Consider the following 19,010-nt stretch of genomic DNA (forward strand, 5'->3'; position numbering starts at 1 on the left):
AGAGTCACGTGAACAGTGCTTGCTGTCCTACTAAGCCATATAACATATGAAGTGCAGTCAGTATCTTCCGTGCATTGGCAAACTGTCAGATGCCTTTCTAAATTTGAATCAGCTTGCAACGTTTTGTCCTTTATGTTTTCAATGTCATGAAATACCATCTCTGAGAGCTCCTTCAGTGTGAAGCATTTTGCTGACATCACTTCCCAGGGACATCTTCATCACACTGTTCTCGTTTATGCTGTTATGCTGCTGAGTTTATCTTAGTAAGTTCCTCGGCTGTACACCCAACCAGCCCATTTCTTCTATGACTCTGCAGAGGTTCTACACGAATCTCACTTCTAGCATTATCAGTGATTACTTCTTCACTGCACTTCCACTCTTGTTGGCCAGTTCCTTTTCAATGATCCGTTTTTGTAAAGTGTTATAGGGGTTTATCACTGGAGCCAAGGAGGCAACACAGCTGCATGCTTTGCTCTCTGTTCAAGAACTAAGAGATGCACAGTGACCAGTCACCAACATTCTGAAGTGCCACGAATGGTTACCGATGATGGTGTTCACCTGTGATTTACATAGTGTTCAGTGGACTGAGGAGCTAGCAGCAGTTCATACTTTATGCAATTACTCAGAGTTAACAGACCACGGTGATGGAGATTTGAGCTGTACTGTTGCAGGGATTGGAATTTTTTAGCTGAACCTGAATAACTGAATTCTGCGCATTCCAGCATGTGCAAGAAGAGGGCTGCCTATACTTCGTATGATTTTTTAATGTCACAGAAAAATTATTATGCTATACAATTAGTGACGGCTGATACAAGAACAAAGATAAATTGTTAGTCTCTGTGTAAGCTGGATCTTGACTATTTAAAAATGTGTAGAAAAAGACTAGAAATATTAAGTCAACAATATTTACTGAACATGTGTCATTTGCCAAGAACTGTTCTAGGTGTTGAGGACAGCAGTAAGCAAAGCAGACAAAAATTCATGCCTTCAAGAAGGTTCTAGTCTAAAAGAGAAACGTCGAGAAGGACATACAGTAACAACATAAAGCAAAATATATAGCATGTCAGAGGTGAAATTATAGTGCTTTTGAAGAAAAAGCAGAGAAGAGGGACTGAAGTGATGACAACAGGTTACATTCTTCAAGACAATAGTCAGTAAAGGCTTTACTAAAAAATGACATCTGGGTGAAAAGCTCAGGTTTACGGAGTGAGGTCAGTATCTGGGGGGAAAGCAATCAAGCAGAAAAAAACAGAACCTGCAAAACCCTCAGGCAAGCACAGGCAAAGGAAGCTTTGCTTAGAGAAAGGTCACCAGGAGTGCAGAAGAGAACAAGGATGATGCCAGAGGAGACAACTGAGTGGGGATGGGATTGGTTAAGACCACAGCTGGCTGGGGCACCTGGGTGGCTCAGTGGGTTAAAGCCTCTGCCTTCGGCTCAAGTCATGATCCCAGGGTCCTGGGATCGAGCCCCAAATCGGGCTCTCTGCTTGGCGGGGAGCCTGCTTCCCCTTCTCTCTCTGCCTGTCTCTCTGCCTACTTGTGACTTCTGTCTGTCAAACAAAAAAAAAAAGTTAAAAAAAAAAAAAAAGACCACAGCTGGCTTTTATCTTCTCGGGATCTCTACTCAAAGGAGACCAGAGAATGTTTTCACTATAGATCTATTTTGGAGGCACAACCACGGAATCTACTGATGGAATGGTTTTGGGAAGAGAAGGGAGTCAACGCTGACTCCAGGGATTTTGGTCTGAGTGAGAATGGCATGACCAATAATCGCAATGAGGAAGGCTTAGAGCAGTTCCGGCTAAAGGGGAAGATCAGCATGGTGACCTTGAGATGCTTATCAGCCAAGGAAAGAGGTGTCAATAAGGCAACTGGGTATGCAAGTCTAAGGTCTAGGGAAATATTTGAGAGCTGAAAGTGGTGAGTCTGATAATGTCATCCAGGAAGTGAGTGTAGAGATAGAAGAAATTGTTGTCCAAGGCTTAAGTCACCCATATAACTTGCCAGAGAGAGGGTTAGGTAAGATGTTAATTAAAACAATCAAGTTACCATATGATCCAGCATTTCTAGTACTCCTCGGTGTATTTCTAGGGTTAAGTGAAAACATAGGGCCACACTAGGCTCAGTGGGGAATCAGCTGGACATTCTCTCTCTCTCCCTCTGCCCCTCCCCCTGCTCATGCTCCCTAAAATAAATAAATCTTTAAAAAAATAAAATGCCATTATTGTAAGCACTCTCAAATTCTTTTTGAAACTAGGAAAAGAATAAATGTCATTCATTACAAATAATACTGCTCAAAGCTGCAAATTCAATAAATAAATAGGGTATAATTTGAAGTGTGCTCCTCAGCTCACAGATCAATGCCGTCTAAGCTGAGAGGGAAACATTAGACACTATTCCTGTATACTAATCATACTGTAAAGTGGGACTGGAACATAACATTCTATTGTAATCTCTGATTTATAAACTTTTCTGATAAATATCACATTAAACAATGAATTAATAATTACATGGTCGAGAGAACTTAGCTTTGATTAAAACACAAAACAAGCTCTGACGAAAGACTACTATATAGCTGATGAAATCTTGATGCTGCCTTCTTCCTCAATATCAAAGTCAATCTCAAAAGTAGAGAAGAACATGATAGGGAATTAAAAGCCTCACATAAACTCTTTATAAACTGCTGTGTACATGTTAATAAAAATGAAGTACTGCTTTTACCAGTAAACCATTCTATGCCTTATGGACTTGGGTTGTATTTCATTATGACATTGATAATCCAAGTAAAAGTTTAGATTTAGGTCTCAAGAACAAATAGTGATTATTTCCCCACCTTGCATTCAAACTTCCAGAGTTAAACTACTAAGGATTCCTGCCTTTGGTTCCTTGTGAACTACACAAAAACTGTTCTTACCTTTACACCTTGAATGAGACCATTCATGAGGAATGTATGTTGAGGAAATGTTTCATGTAGAACCTACAAAAAGCAAACACACATCAAAAACTCGACAACAAATTAAAAGGTAGTATTCTTGCCTCTGTTAATATTAGGTTAGGTAAATAAGATGAACCCTGGAATGAAAGCACTTTAAGTATCAGTGAAATATGGAAAATATCCAAAAGTACGAAAACATAAAAAACGAGGCAGAAATCTAAATAAGGCAAGAAACTACACAGGAGAACTCAGGTGTTTTTCTTACAAAAGCATCTGCAGCAAACATAAATTGTTAATTGGCTACACCTTTCACTACTAACAATTTTAAGCAGGTACACCACAAAAGGTTACATAAGCTCAAGTATATGAACCTGCAGCGCAGGTTCATGTTGTAAGGACCTATTTAGCCAGAGCGACTCCATCTTGGTTAAAAGCCATTTTGTTGTTTGTGCAGTAAAACTGAAACTGACCCTGCCCCCCTCCGAGAAACTTACTTAGAAGCAAGTCTGGGAAACCAGTGAAATGTGGTCAGCTAGTTCCTAATAACAGAGCCCAGAATACAAGGCCAGGTCGGCCAGTTCCTAATAACAGAGCCCAAACTACAAGGACGCTTGATAGCAAGAATGTGACATTCCACCAGGAAACTCCCAATTGTCTTCATGCTGGTGAAAAAACGGCCTTGGCTTGATAGTAACCAGGCCTTCAATATCCTGACAGTCTTCTTTACATTGATAGCCCTTCTGAACACCCTCTTTGTCCTCACCCACCGCCGAAACCACCCCTACTCTGCCTTTAAAAACTCTGACTATAATCTGGCTGGGGGTCCAAGTCCCTACTCCGCTGTGTCGGGTATACTTGGGCCCAGGCTTAAGCTTGTCAAATAAACCTTCCTGTGATTGCATCGGTGCTTGGCTCCTTGGTGGTCTCTCAGATGCAAAAACTCGGGCGTAACAATGTGACCTAGGTAGTCTAGGAAACCCCAAGCCTTCAATTTGGATCACAGTGATTCTGAACTTGTAGCACCTCTGGACATCTAACAGAAAACATCTAAAATCAATCCTCAAAAGGCATCATCTAGGCTTCAAATCAACCACACATATATGTTTTTCAAATACAATGACCAGGGCATTAAAAAAAAAAAAAAAAAAGGTAATGAGATACAAAAGGAAATATGATACCATGAGCAACAAACAGCAACAAAGAATATGTATATAATAGAAACAGACTCTCAACAACTTCACATTCTGGAATTACTTAACAGAAATAAAGTAAAATGAATTTGCTCAGGGCATCTAGGCAGCTCAGTTGGTTAAGCATCTGACTTTGGCTCAGTTCATGATCTCAGGGCTTGGGATCAAGCCCTATGTCAGCCTCCTCATTCAGCAAGTAGTCTGCCTGCCCCTCTCCCTTTACCCCTCCCCCCACTGGTATGTGCATGCTCACTCTCTCAAATAAATAAAATCTTTTATATATATATATAAATATATATATAATACTATATATATATTTTTTTTTACTATGTTCCAAGATATAGAAAATAAGCTTGAAATTTTTGAACTAGAAGCTGTAAGAAAGCGCACAGATTTTAAAAAGAACAAAAAGAAATTCCAAAACAGAAAAAAAACATTGACTCAAGTTAGGAACTCACTCAATGGATATGTTTAACAAGATTAGACGTAGCTGAGAATTATTGAACCCAAAAGTAGGTCAAAAGAAACTATCCAGGGATGCCTGGGTGGCTCAGTAGGTTATGCCACTGCCTTTGGCTCAGGTCATGATCCCAGAGTCCTGGGATCGAGTCCCACATCGGGTTCTTTGCTTGGCGGGGAGCCTGCTTCTCTCTCTGCCTCTGTCTGCTTGTGCTCGCTCGCTCTCAATCTCTCTCTCTCTCTCTCTCTCTCTGACAAATAAATAAATAAATAAAAACCTTAAAAAAAAAAAAAACTATCCAAAATGCAGCATGGAGAGACAAAAAGACAAAAAATAAAGAGAAAGTAAAAGACACAGAGGATCCTATAAGAAAATATGACACAATTTCAATTAAACTTGTCTTGTAATGAAAATGAGGCAGACACAACATTTTAGGAGGCAATGGCTGAGAATGTACTAAACCAATGATGGATATCAGGGCAGAGATTAAAGCAGCATAATAAATTCTAAGCAATATAAAAAGAAATCCAAACTCAAAATCAAAAAACCAAAAACAACAACAACAACAACAACAAATCCTAAAAGCAGCAAGAGATACAGACTGCCTTCAATTGAGCTCCAATTAAGAGGTCTTCATAACAGTAACAATGGAGCCCAGAAAAGAAGCATGCTAGCCTACCATCAACGTAACAGGGAAAAGACAAATGCTAACCTACAATTCTATACCTGGCTAAAATGTACTTTGAGCACAATTTTTAACCTAGCAAAACTTACAGCAGTACGTTACTAACTTACGGACTCCACCTAATGAGATATAAAATAATGTACTTCCAGAAGAAGGAAAATAATACAGATGCAAGATCTGAGATGCAACATACAATAAACAGCAAAGAAAATGGTGACTATAAACAAACAGTGACACACACAACAAAATGATGCGTCCTGTAGGTCTTACTTTTCATTGTGTGGAATTAGAAGACTTAATGAAATTAGAATAAAGGAGGTAAATAAACAAAGTATTTACATTTCTTCACCTCATTTGTGCTGACACTGCTGTCTTAGATTAGGGTGAAGATACCGACAGACTTCAGTAAGTTCGCACCGAATGCTATGAAACAATTTCACAGAAATTGTTTCCAACCTTTTTCCTAACAAGATTATTCTTAAGGTTTAGAAAAGGTTTGTCATCTCAGCTAGTGGCATCTGAACTCTACCTATCTGTACTGGAAAAATAAGAAAGTAAATAAATGACAGCAAATAGCTCAAGTTAAAAATCTCAAGTTCTCAGCAAAATCTCAAAAATAACACTTCATAGGGTACAGAGATATAAAATTTCCTTTAAAGAAAACAGAATCCAAATCAATATCAGAACTACTTCGCAGTTTCATTTGTTACATGCATCACAAAAATACAGTGAAACAGCAAAACACAAGAAAGTCAATGTACTTTAAAAAATGTTTCTCTGATCCTGGGCATGCCATTGGGTGTGGGTATCCACTGCCTCACAACCTTATATATTCTGATATATTCTGTCGAAATGCGGCTGAGCGCAGACACTCCTCGGACTCCCCTTGCTCACAGGCTTCCTCAGTTTCCGCCAGAGCGAAACAGAAGGTGGGAAGTGCCGGTGAATACCACACCAACTCCAGGGCTGACTGCTCGCTGCCAAAGGGGCACCAGTGTTGATCCGCCACTGCCTCCAGCTCTGTCCTCTGACTTCCCTTAAAACAACTACACTCAAAAGGACCAGAACACGCATTCACTTGTGCAGATGATGCAGCAGAAACAGAACACAGCCACTTAAATTTGGCAAAACCGTATCCATGTATGAACAACGGAGTATGCATTTACTGGGCTGTATGTTAAACTACAGAGATCTGATGGGGTATCTGGCTATGTGAGAGACGATGCAGAAGTTCCTCTAAGAATTTTCAATCAGTGCTTTTCAAACCTCTTCTGTTTTCTAACTGGAGGGAAAGTGGAGAAGATAGCAGTTAAATCTTACTGGATAAGGAAGTAAAACAAAAGTCAATAAAAATAAGATAAGTCTTCATAAAATAAAGCAGCTATAAAGAAAAAAGAGGGGCGCCTGGGTGGCTCAGTGGGTTAAAGCCTCTGCCTTCCGCTCAGGTCATGATCTCAGGGTCCTGGCCCCGCATCAGGCTCTCCACTCAGCAGGGAGCCTGCTTCCTCCTTTCTCTCTGCCTGCCTCTCTGCCTACTTGTGATCTCTGTCAAATAAATAAAATATTTAAAATAAATAAATAAATAAAATAAAATAAAATAAAATAAAATAAAAAATAAGGGGTGCCTGGATGGCTCAGTCGCTAAGCATCTGCCTTCGGCTCAGGTCATGATCCTGGGATCGAAACCCACGTGAGGCTCCCTGCTCAATGGGAAGCCTGCTTCTCCCTCTCCCACTTCTCCTGCTTATATTTCCTCTCCTGCTGTCTCTGTCAAATAAATAAATAAAATTTTTAAAAATAAAAGAAATTGTGACACACACACACACAGGAATATCATTCAGCCATGAAAAAGGACATTCTGCCACTTGAGACAGTATCAATGGACCCTGAGGGCATTTTGCTAAGAGAAATAAGTCAAACAGAGAAAGACAAATATATTACCTCATTAATACGTGGAAGCAAATAAAACAAAAAAGCTCATAGATACAGAGAATAGACTAATGGTTGCCAGAGGCAGAGGATGGAGGATGAAATGGGTGAAGGGGAGCAAAGGACAAGCTTCCAGTTATAAATATATATCAAAACTGAGTGGGATTTATGCAAGGGTGGGCTAATATTAAAAAATCAATATAACTGGGCGCCTGGGTGGCTCAGTCAGTCAGGCGTCTGCTTTCGGTTTGGGTCATGAACCTGGACTCCTGGGATCAGGTTCTGCATTGGGCTCCCTGCTCAGCGGGAGAAGTCTGCTTCTCCCTCTACCCGCCCCTTCCTGTAATCTTTCTTTTTCAAGCTCTAATAAGTAAAATCTTTTAATAAAAAAAAATCAATATAGGGACGCCTGGGTGGCTCAGTGGGTTAAAGCCTCTTGCCTTCGGCTCAGGTCATGATCTCAGGGTCCTGGGATTGAGCCCCACATCAGGCTCTCTGCTCAGCAGGGAGCCTGCTTCCCCCTCTCTCTCTGCCTGCCTCTCTGCCTACTTGTGATCTTTCTGTCAAATAAATAAATAAAACAGGAAGAAGGGAACTTCCTTTCTCTGAAAAAGAATATCTGCAAAAACAAATCTATAGCAAATAACATACTTAGTGGTGAATTTTAAATTTTAGATCACTTTCCATCAGAGGTCATCTATGAGATAAGGATGCCTACAGTGACCGCTTCTAGTCAACACTGTACTGGATGTCATAGCAATGCAATAAGAATAATAAAAAGGACTGGAAGGAGCTAAAAACTGTCACTCACAAAATATATGAATGTGTATGTAAAAACCTGTTGATGAACATTTAGGATTAGTAAGTGAATTTAGCAAAACCACTCGACACAAGGTCAAAACACAAATTGTTTTGTGTACCAGCATAATAGAAAATTAGCCCTTATCCATCCCCATGAATACCTGGCCAGCTAAGCACCAAGCGTTCAGGGACTGACTGGGAACCTGCCACCAGTCTTGGTACCAGGGCTGTGTAAAGCCCTGGAATGCAAACTAAGACCTAGTTAGAAAAGTATCAATGGGATAGGGATGACTATAAGCAGGGCTAAAGTCCGTATTTCCAATGGGAATGGCAGCCATCTGTCTCATTTAACCTAGCAGTTAGAGTCACCATTTTTTTTTATTGCATCTCATTAATAGCCTTTTTTATTTCACCTTGGTTAAATGTTAGTTCTTTTATTTCTCCAGAGAGGGATTCTCTAGTGTCTTCTATGCTTTCTTCGAGCCAGCTAGTATCTCTATAATCATTATTCCACACTCTAGTTCTGACATCTTACTTTTATATCCATAATGATTAGGTCTCTGGCTGTCAGTACTGTCTCTTGTTCTTTTTTGAGGTGAGCTTTTCCATCTTGTCATTCTTGAAGAAAGTGATCACTTTTCTATTTGTAGAACTGGAGCAATTCTTTTCTTAGATCTCAGATGAGTTCACAGGTGTTCAGAATGATCTGATAGCAATCTAGCTGAATTCCTGTGACCAGACAAAACTAAGGTCTCCTACTTCTCCGCCATCTTGGAAAGTCTCCAATTCTATACTACTTCAAACAGACCACTTCTACTGAGTGCTAGGATGCAGACAGGTTGGACAAAATATTAATATGCAGGTACTGTTCTGTATCTCCATATCCTTATCAGACTGTTTTTCTCACCTGAAGGAAATAGGACAGAGTGCTGTCCACTAGTTATAGCATGGAAAAAACCCACACATGAACCATCATTCTAATAGTTACACCAAAGTGGGTGACAGATGCAGGATGCCAAGAACTACTTATATGACAATAGTAAACCCCAACATAAAAGGATAGGGGCACCTGAGTGGCTCAGTGGGTTAAACCTCTGCCTTCAGCTCAGGTCATGATCTCCGGGTCCTGGGATCGAGTCCCACATTGGGCTCTCCGCTCGGCAGGGAGCCTGCTTCCACCTCTCCCTCTGCGTGCCTCTCTGCCTACTTGCGATCTCACTCTCTGGCAAATAAATAAGTAAAATCTTCAAAAAAAGAAAAAAAGAAGAGGATAAATGAACTCCTACTGTAATAAAATAAACCCTAATTTTATCCTTTCCTTATCAAACAACCTAACATTATCAGTTCTCTGTCCAACCAGAAAAGGCAGAAAGTAGAGGGGATATGCCAGAGATAATCTTTTTTTCTTTAAAATATGGGACTCTTCCCCCTCAAAGGAGGAAGGAACCACCCCGGCCAAAACAGAAACAGAGGTAGCAAACTGTAGTGTAAAGGCTGAGATAGGACAGTAAAGGACATTCAGCTTAATTTAGCAACACCAAGAGCTCAGAAAAAAAGAGAATGAACCCACCTATTAACTCAGCAACACTTCTTCTATGACAATATAGTGTGTCAGAGTGATGCCAGCAACCCTGTACTCCTCACACATGTTTATTTTAACCAAATCTTTGCAAGCAGCAAAACTGCTCAGAAACTGCAAAGAGGAAATAAAGCAGCATTTTAGCTGGTTTCTAAGGCTGCATTCGAGGGTCTAACGAGGACAAAGAACCCCTAGGAAAATTATCTGCATTGGGCAGTAGGAAGAAAGGCACATCAGTCTTTGGATGTATACTAAAATTAATTAATTAAAACTAAAAGAGATCTGACAATCTGGTCTAGGGCCAAAAAGGTCCCCAAAGATTTTAACTGTCTGGAAAGTGGTTTTAGAATTTCTAACAAGGCCTCAAAGACATTAAGTTGTTCTTCACTTCACTTTGAATTCTTACCAGAGCATGATTATAGGATTAACTCCATATTGAGAAACCTGCTGAACCACTATAGGAGATTTCTGGTTGCCTTAGAAAAATACTATTTAAATGCTTAACAGCGCACCTGGGTGGCTCAGTGGGTTAAGCCTCTGCCTTAGGCTCAGGTCATGTTTACAGGGTCCTGGGATCGAGGCCCGCATTGGGCTCTCTGCTCAGCAAGGAGCGGGTTTCCTCCTCTCTCACTGCCTGCCACTCTGCCTGCTTGTGATCTCCTTCTCTCTGTCAAATTAAAAAAAAAAAAAAAAAAAAAAAAAAAAAAAAAAAGACGCTTAACACATAAGCGGGGGCAGGAGTGTGCAGGGAATAGACACAGGGGACGGACATGGACAGAGTCAGAGAGTTAAGACCAAAAATTAAATAACGTATTTCCTTACAATGAGTAGCCTGGTATGTCTATATTCATACTGAAAATACATCTCAAAGAAACAATCCCTCAAGGACACACATGTGAGCCTACAATGCATATTCCTATTATTCAAAGAAAACATCTCCTGAGCACTAAGTGTGTCATAGGCAGTCCAAACAGTGGTGAACACAGCAGGCTCGTGAACTTAAAATGGGGACCACCTACCCCATTAACTAATAACCAATTATCTTCTGTAGTAAAGCATCAGGAAGGAAAAGGTAGCGTAATGAGAAAGAATAAAACAGAGGTTTAAAAACACAGGCAATCTTTTGACTATTCCATTCAAGCTGTCATTTTAATTAATCAAATTTCATTTTAAATGCACCAGAAGAATAAAAATAGCAAAGTCTTATGTGAGGCTAACAGCCTCTTTAAAGTTCCCTATTTTCTGAAGCTAATTTTGGAACAAAGTTCATCTGTATCCAAAGGGATTCTCTGGCATGGCAACATGGTGATTGGGAAGAGTTAACCAGCAATGATATTTAAAGAACAATTTAAGACAACTGAAATATAAGGCCAATTGAAAAATATCTTTTTCTTCAATTTAAAAATATCTTTAGTATAATTGTTAGTGATTGGGGTATGCCTGGGTGGCTCAGTCAAGTAAGTATCTGACTCTTGATTTTGGCTCAGGTTGTGATCTCAGGGTCCTGAAATTGAGCCCTGTCTGGGGCTCTGTCCTCAGCATAGAATTTGCTTGGAATTCTCTCTTTCCCTCTGCTCCTCGATCTGCTCCTGTACGCATGTGCAGATGCACTTTCTCATTCAAATAAATAAAACCTTTTAAAAAACAAAATAAAATAGTAATTAAGCACCCAAAATCGACATGCCAATCCTTTCTTACACATCTCCCTTCCTCTAACCACAACATATATCAAACATTGAGGGTCTTGCTAAGAAATTCAGTGCAGCCTCAGCAAAAGTGGCTATAGGTCTGTCAGCTACCAAATATGGAAATCTGAACATTCTTAACAATGATCACTTTCACTGTTACAAGGTACTTACCAATCTATTTACTATGTTCTTAGTCAAAGGCCATTACATCCACACAAAGTAAGTGTAAGTTCAACAAAACTTTGCAATAATTTCCCCTAGTGCATCTTCCTAAATACCTACAGTTCACTCACAGCACTTCCAAGATTCTGGGTCCGCGGGAGGGCCTTGCTACCCAAGAATACTTAAAGTACAGCCCAGGCATTTTGCTACAGGTAGTTCACAGTCTGTGCACACAGTGCAAACAACCCAGTGGAAGAAGCGGTTTCAAATCGCTATCAAGAGAGTCTCTCAAACACATACCTAAACATTTGGCCCTGAGATACATGCTTAAGAACCTCTGTTTTGCTTTCATAAACAAGGACCTGTTCAGCAATACTTACAGTTAACATTGGAGTTGTCAACAAGCCCCACGCAAAGAATTCTAGGAAGATGACAATAGCAGCATGGTATACACTTGGTCTGCCAAAGCCTTGTAGCTAAAAAAGGAAGAAAGTTATTATGAAAAATAGTAGTGAGATGAAAGAAATCCATTTTGCTAAAATGGTATCTAACACACAAAATAAATGTTGTATAAAATAAACTTAGGACCTACTTATATGATAAAACTTCATTCTGGGGCATTAGGCATTCCTTGCCTAACCACAGAAGGTGCCAAAGTTATAAACTTTTCATTTGTCCCATCAATGCAAACAACTGAGCTTTGGTTGAGACTCAAATGGATCTTCAAGAGACTGGGGTTCCAACACCTGACTATTCTGTCTCTTCCTAATTGTGTGTTCCTCAGCAACTTGGCCTTTCTAAGCCAGGTTTCTCTAGCTATGTAGAGAGAGGGGGCATATGGATCATCTGCTCAAAAGCTTCAGAAGCAGCACAGATGATTTAAATGATGGGGGAGGAAGAACAATAAGGAAAACACAGTCCATGCATACAGTCCATACATGGGGGTAAAAATCCAGCCTTCTGTTTCTGTTACATTTTAAGACCATGTCTATTCTGCTAGTCGTCTGCAGTTTATGACTTCTGGAGATAAATCTAAAATTCCCTCCAACTTAATGCTGATTCTGTGACAATGCTTATTACAAGATTAGGCCCCTTGCTACCACTTGGTAGTAACTGGAAGTGATGTTTGCAGAAGACTGTAAACCCCTCACTATTCCCATGTTTATATTTTTAAGTCTTTAAAAGGTAGAAGTAAATCTGCATCATTTCACTGGAATCTAATCGTAAGGAAATGATCAGACAAATCCAGATTGTGGGACATTCTATAATATAACAGGCATGGAATCTCCTTAAAAATGTCATAAAAGATGAAAGTAAAGGTCAGGAGACTCATACATATTGAAGGAGGCAAGAGTCACAACAACAAAATGGGGGGATCCTGGACTGGATCCTGGAGGAGAAGGGAACAAAAGGATAAAATATGAATATGGACTTTATATTAGATAATCACATGGGTGTTCTTGATGTCTACAACTTATTGCCAAATGATTTGGCTGAAAAAACAAAAACAAACCAAACCAACAACAAAAAACCAAAAACAAACATATTTCCTAAAGCAAATGTCAAAAATGTTAACTGCTGAATTTAGATGAAGGGAATATAATTTTTCTTTTAATTTTTTGTAGTTTTGAAAAATTTCAAAGAGCCAAGAACAAATGTTATTAAAAATTCAAACTTGTAAATTTCTAAATTTTCACAATGTCCAATGAAAAGGACTTTAAAATGCCATTAAATGAGGCAAAAACAGAAAGCATTTTACAAAATTTAAAAGAGAAAATATTTAAGCATCTAACAAGTCAACCCCTCCAAAACAAAAGGCCGTGAACATAACCTTCAAAAAGCACTAGTTTTCAGTAGTCCTTTACCAACAGAATAGTGAACGGAAATGGCAGTAACTAATCAGCCTCTTCCCGTGATTAAGCCTTCTGAGACCCTCCGCATTAAATCATTCTAGCTGATAGAGACAGAAACTTGGCCTTCATCCTTGGCTCTCCCCGCACTGCCCTCTATCTAATCCTCTACCATCTCTTGCCCAGGTTACAGAGTAGCTTTCTACCCTTTCCCTTTCACCCACTGCACAGCAGCAGCAGTGCCCCCATTTAAACGTAAATCAGATCCTGGCAACTCCTCTGCTCTGCCCTCTTAGACTTCCAGGGCATTCAGCCCCACATCCCACTTGTCCAACAAGGTCCCACACCTCCCTATCCCCTTGTTATACTCTTACCGTTTTCTAGAGGATTTCCAACAAACTTTATGATTCATTTTTGTCTACTGCCCATGGAATGGTAATTTAAATGCTAGGAAGGAAAGGATTTTTGTCTTTGTTCGATGATGTGTCCAAATAGCCCTCCTTTCACCCCACTATAGTAATAAGCACTCCACAAAATATAGGAGATGGAAGAAGGATCTCTTCTTCAGAGACTAATATCTTTTCTCTGATCCTTTAAACAGCAAAACCCAAAATGTGGAAAAATTTTTTAAGCAGATGTTCCAGTCTCTTCAACAAGGAAATGATATGGGCAAAGAAAAAAAGAAAAAGGAGGGAGAATGATGTTAGTATACAGAGTAAAAGAAATTTAAGAAATATTAACCAAAAGCAATACTGTGTGACTCTGGGGTTTGACTCAAACTACCTGGAAAAAAGAATTCTGAGACAATCATGGAAATTTGAAAATGGACTGGATATTAGCTGATACTAAAGAATTATACTCTTTGTAATAATGGTTTTGAAGTAAGGTGTGTCTTTTAAAAGATCCTTATCTCTTAGCGATACACAGTAATGTATTTGTGAAATGAGAGTATGTTTGGAATCTGTTTTAAAATCTACAGAAAAAAATGTAGAAGTGGTAGCAAAAAATAATTTTTAAAAAAGTAAATGAGCCTATATACATTAATAATTCCCAGCTATTTGGGTAAAAATTCTGATAGTCACCAACCACACACTATAAAAAACAATTGCTTCCGAACACTGGACGAGAATGTCAATTGCTCTTGAATCATTCATTTTATTAATTAAGCATCATGCATATAAGAATCTCACGAAACTCTGAAAATGCACACAACAGGAAGCCAAAGAAAGCAGCTCTATTTCTCATTTGCAGCTTCCACGGTTTGGTGCTTTTTCCTAGGCAATGAAGCTCTATTTATGGAGACCACTGGGATAGAGATACATGTGATGGCAATGCTGATTAAACATAGGAATAGACACACACTTTAAACTGTGTGATATATTTTTAGGATATTATGCTATTTTAACACCCTGCAAAAAACCAGACAATGCTACCTTTTTGTTTACATATTATATGCTTAGATGTATCAATTAGAAATTGTTTAACAAACACCTCTTCTAAAATAAAAACACTTTCTTATTCTCACCTCTACCTAAATTACTTTAATTGAACTATCAACTATTACTAGTCAATACCTGTGATACATAAGAGAAATGTACTATGATAGGCAGGCAGGCCTTGGTATGGTGTGGGCAACTGGACATAAGAAGGTAACAAAAATAAATCTGCTTTTCCTTCCAATTCTTCTCAAGTTCTTGGTGGCCAGTATGCTGATGAAAAAAAGTATCACAACTTTCTCACTTAAAATTATCTGAGGTAATGAGAAAAACTTTAACAAATTTCCAGTTGAGCCTGATCTAGTGCAGCCTCTGGATCAGTTCAATGGCTTGTCTCTCCATTTGCCCTTTTATAAATAAGTACGGAACATGTTGAGATGTTTAGAAGATAAGTATGTGGTGATGACTTTATTCATTCCTACTATCTCTCCCACCGATGACTGCAATGGCCTCTTCACTCTACCTTGATTTCTCTTCCCTGCCTTCTCCGAATCTTTCTTGATACCACAGAGTGATCGTTCTAAAATACATATGTCAACATATGACACCTGCAGAAGACTACAAAAACTGAGCTACAAATTCTGAATTTCTGTGCATATAATCTTTTTGCAATATGACTGTGCTGTCTATGCCATCAAAAGGTGGAGTCTATTTCTCCACTTCCCTCGATCTGGGCTGGCTTAACAATAAACCAACAGATGTCAGGTGAAGTGACAATATGGACTTCTGAAACTAGGCCTCCAGAGGCCTTCAAGACCACATGGAAATGACTTATAGGTACAGGAGGAGGAAAGCATATGAAGTCCTCCCTATTGAGGCCACCTGGACCAACCAGCAAGAACAGCCATTACCAGCTGCCTGGCAGAGGAACAAGGCTGTCTAAGATCACCCAACTCCATCAAGCCTGAAGATGACTATGGAAGCATGAGTGACTCCACACAAATCCAGTGAAGAACCCCAAGTGTCGCGGCCGGCATGACAAATCGACCAGGGTCGAGAGGGTAAGAGGATGCTGAAAAGAAATTAAGAGACAAAGAGATGGGGGCAGGAGGAGCACCAAGGAGGATGTCCAATAGTGCCAATTTTATTCAAGGCTGTGAGGCATTTTATAGCTAACAGAAACAATCATAAGTATCTATTTTTAGCTGATTACTAAAGAGTTTGCAACATGCACAGAAAATCCTTCAAGCTTTCCCATTATCTATTTCCCAAGCACCAATAGCAGACCCTCTAGCGCCAGATGTACTGACTTCAAGGCTACTCAAGACATAGTTTATGTAAGCACAGCACCGTCTTACAGTGGTGTAGTCTATAGCCTGTGCAAGGACAGCAAGGACCAGCCAAGAATTTCTAACCCCGGCCAAATCGTCTCTATCTGACTAGCAAACGTGTGGGAAGTCACGTAGGCGAGCGCACAACACATAGCACAGACCCTTTCTCAGTGCTACTCGACTTTATCGACCTAAGCCTTTTGGTGGGCTATACAGCCTTTAAAGGAGGCACAAGTCAGGGCCTGGTTTGGTTCTCGTCTCAAGCCTTACCGTGGCCTCCCACACCCAAGCTGACCTTAGTCCAAAGAATTGTCATAAATGGTTGGTGTTTTAAAGTTACTAAATTTGGGGGTAGTTTCTTATATAACAATCATTAAGTGATACAACCTCCTCCCCTTTGCCCTCATGATTAAGTTTAAACTAAACTTTCTTGAGATCCCTTTGGTAATTCTCCAGTCTCATCCCTCAGTCCACACATAAATGTGAAAATCAATAAAGGGAAACTGTTCTAAAATGGAGCCAGAAGGTCCTCGGTGAGAACTGATGATTTTCCTAACATACTGAAGTTAGCTTGTAGGTGAATAAAAAACATGGTCCCCAGCATTTTGTGTAAAGACTATATACTACGCATAATAGGAAATAATAAGCATGGAGTATTTTTTTTTCTTAATTTGAGGAATTAACATTGTGTTGCTTAAGACGGAAAACAACTTCTAGACTCAGACCTGTTAAATAAGCCTATCATAATTCTCTCCTAAAGAGAAGTGAGTAGGGGTTTAACATCACTCTAGCTATTCAGAAGTTTATAACTAGTTATCAAAACAAGACACTGCAAAACAAGTATTCCCTGGGATTTCATTCAAAGTAGAACAGAGCAACAACCAAAGATTCACTGAACACATATTCCTAAAAGCTCATGAGCCTGAATACAAAGAAGCAAAATATCAAATTTATGAAAGCCAGTATTAAAAGAATACATAACTGCACTTAGCATTTCTCTTCTACCTAATGTTTTATAAAAGCAGGAGACAAATCTCTTCTTGCGTTATTTTATATGGAATATATATACTTAAGAAATTACAACCATTACACTAATATATGAACATTGTAAAACCTTTAAGGCAATATACATGTTCTAATTTTCATAGGTATTCACAATGTTAGAAATACATGTTATAAATTTCATAGGTATTCACAATGTTAGAAATCTGTACATTGTATTAACTGGTAATACAATATACATGTTGCCTTTTTTACCTTTATTTCCATGTCACTGCATGCAAATCTTCATTCTTTATAATAGCTACACAATATTCCTCTGTACAGAGGTACCATAATTTTAACCATTCCACTATTGATGTTTACTAGGGAGTTTCCACTTTTAATGTTGCTGCAATTAATAATTTAATAATTATTTTTATTTTTAAATGATTTATTTTTTAAAAAAAATTATTTTAGAGAGAGAATGTGCAAGAGGGTTGAGGAGGGGGGCAGAGGGAGAAAGACCCTGATGACCTGAGCCAAAACTAAGAGTCAGATGCTCAACCAACTGAGCCACCCACTCTATTTTTTAAAACAATTTAAAACCCACAGAAAAGTTACAAAACCAGTACAGGGTTCCAGTATATCCTTCACCAAACTTCCCCAAATACTAATGTCTTAGATAACTACGATATAATTATCCAAATCTAAAAATTAACATTGCTATTCTACTTTAAGCTAATTTATATGTTATTTGAATGTCACCATTTTCCTCACTAATCTTTTCTTTTTCCTGGTTTAGGATCTAATCCAGGATTTAGCACTGCATTGTGTTCTCATGTTTCCTTGGGTTTTTCCAACCTGAGATAGCTACTAAGACTTTTATTTTTTACTTTCATGATCCTAACACTTTTGAGGACCACTGGTATACTCTTTACCAGTTATTGTATAGCATGCCCTCCCATTTGAATTTGTTTAATGTTCTCATGATTAGAGTGATGATATGCATTTCTAATTTTTTTCTTGAGCTATAAATCACATTCCATTAAATTAGCCATTTCCAAGCATATAGTGTTTATTAGTATATTCACAAGGTTGTAAAATTACCACCATTAGCTAATTCTGGAATATTTTCATTACCCCAAAAAGAAACCTCATATCTAAGAGCAGTCATGCCCCAATCTCCCCTTACCCCATTTCCTAGCAATGACTAACATACTTTCTGTCTCTATGGATTTGCGTATTCTAGAATCATATATAAAAGGAATCATCCTGCATGTGGCCTACTTTGCCTTGCTTCCTCCATTTAGCATGTTTTTAAGAATCATCCATGTTCATCATTCAATTTTATGGCCAAAATAATATTCCATTATGTGGATATATTGCTTTCTGTTTATTCAATTGTAATCAAATTACAATTAAAATTCAACCAACTGTAATCAAAAAGCTGTACAGGGGCACCTGGAGGGTTCAGTAGGTTAAACATTAGATTCTTGGTTTTGGCTCCAGTCATGATCTCAGGGTAGTGAAACTGAGCCCCACATACAGTTCCACAATCAGCACATAGGCTGCTTGAGTTTCTCTCTCTCCCTCTGCCTCTCAGCCTGCTCATGCACACTCTCTAAATAAATAAAATCTTAAAAAAAAAAAAAAAAAGCTATACAAACTGTGAGTGAAAAAACTACTTCAACTTACTATGTCAGCTAATCAGCTAACAGCTCTAACATTTTAAATGTTTCTAGAAAAATCGAGAAGACTAACAACCCAACAAAAAGATGGGTAAGAGATATTAACAGTTCATAGAACAGCCCTTCAACAACTTTATTCACAAGAAAAATGCAAAATCAAGCTATACTCATCTAATTCCTCACTATTAGAACAGCAAAAATTTCAGAAGTTTGACAATATGATCTTACACTGCTAACAGGGATGAGAAATGGAACAATGTGGCAATATTTAGCCAAATTACTTATATATTTATCC

At 38.7% G+C, this 19,010-nt stretch overlaps 1 protein-coding gene across 5 annotated transcripts in view; it reads right to left on the reverse strand.

Annotated features, from left to right (window-relative positions):
• The window catches only part of MFSD14B (major facilitator superfamily domain containing 14B), a 71,142-nt gene that overhangs the window by 30,345 nt on the left and 21,787 nt on the right, over window positions 1-19,010 (reverse strand). For all 5 annotated transcript variants that reach the window (XM_032866482.1, XM_032866480.1, XM_032866481.1 and 2 more), the window contains exons 2-3: window positions 11,810-11,905; window positions 2,915-2,977 (exon numbers count right to left, since the gene is read on the reverse strand). In XM_032866482.1, the coding sequence (XP_032722373.1) occupies window positions 2,915-2,977; window positions 11,810-11,905 (159 nt within the window). The remainder of the gene's footprint in view (window positions 1-2,914; window positions 2,978-11,809; window positions 11,906-19,010) is intronic.

Source organism: Lontra canadensis, unplaced genomic scaffold (assembly GCF_010015895.1).
Source record: "Lontra canadensis isolate GAN:19392208 unplaced genomic scaffold, GSC_riverotter_1.0 scaffold31, whole genome shotgun sequence".
Taxonomy (NCBI): Eukaryota; Metazoa; Chordata; class Mammalia; order Carnivora; family Mustelidae; genus Lontra; species Lontra canadensis.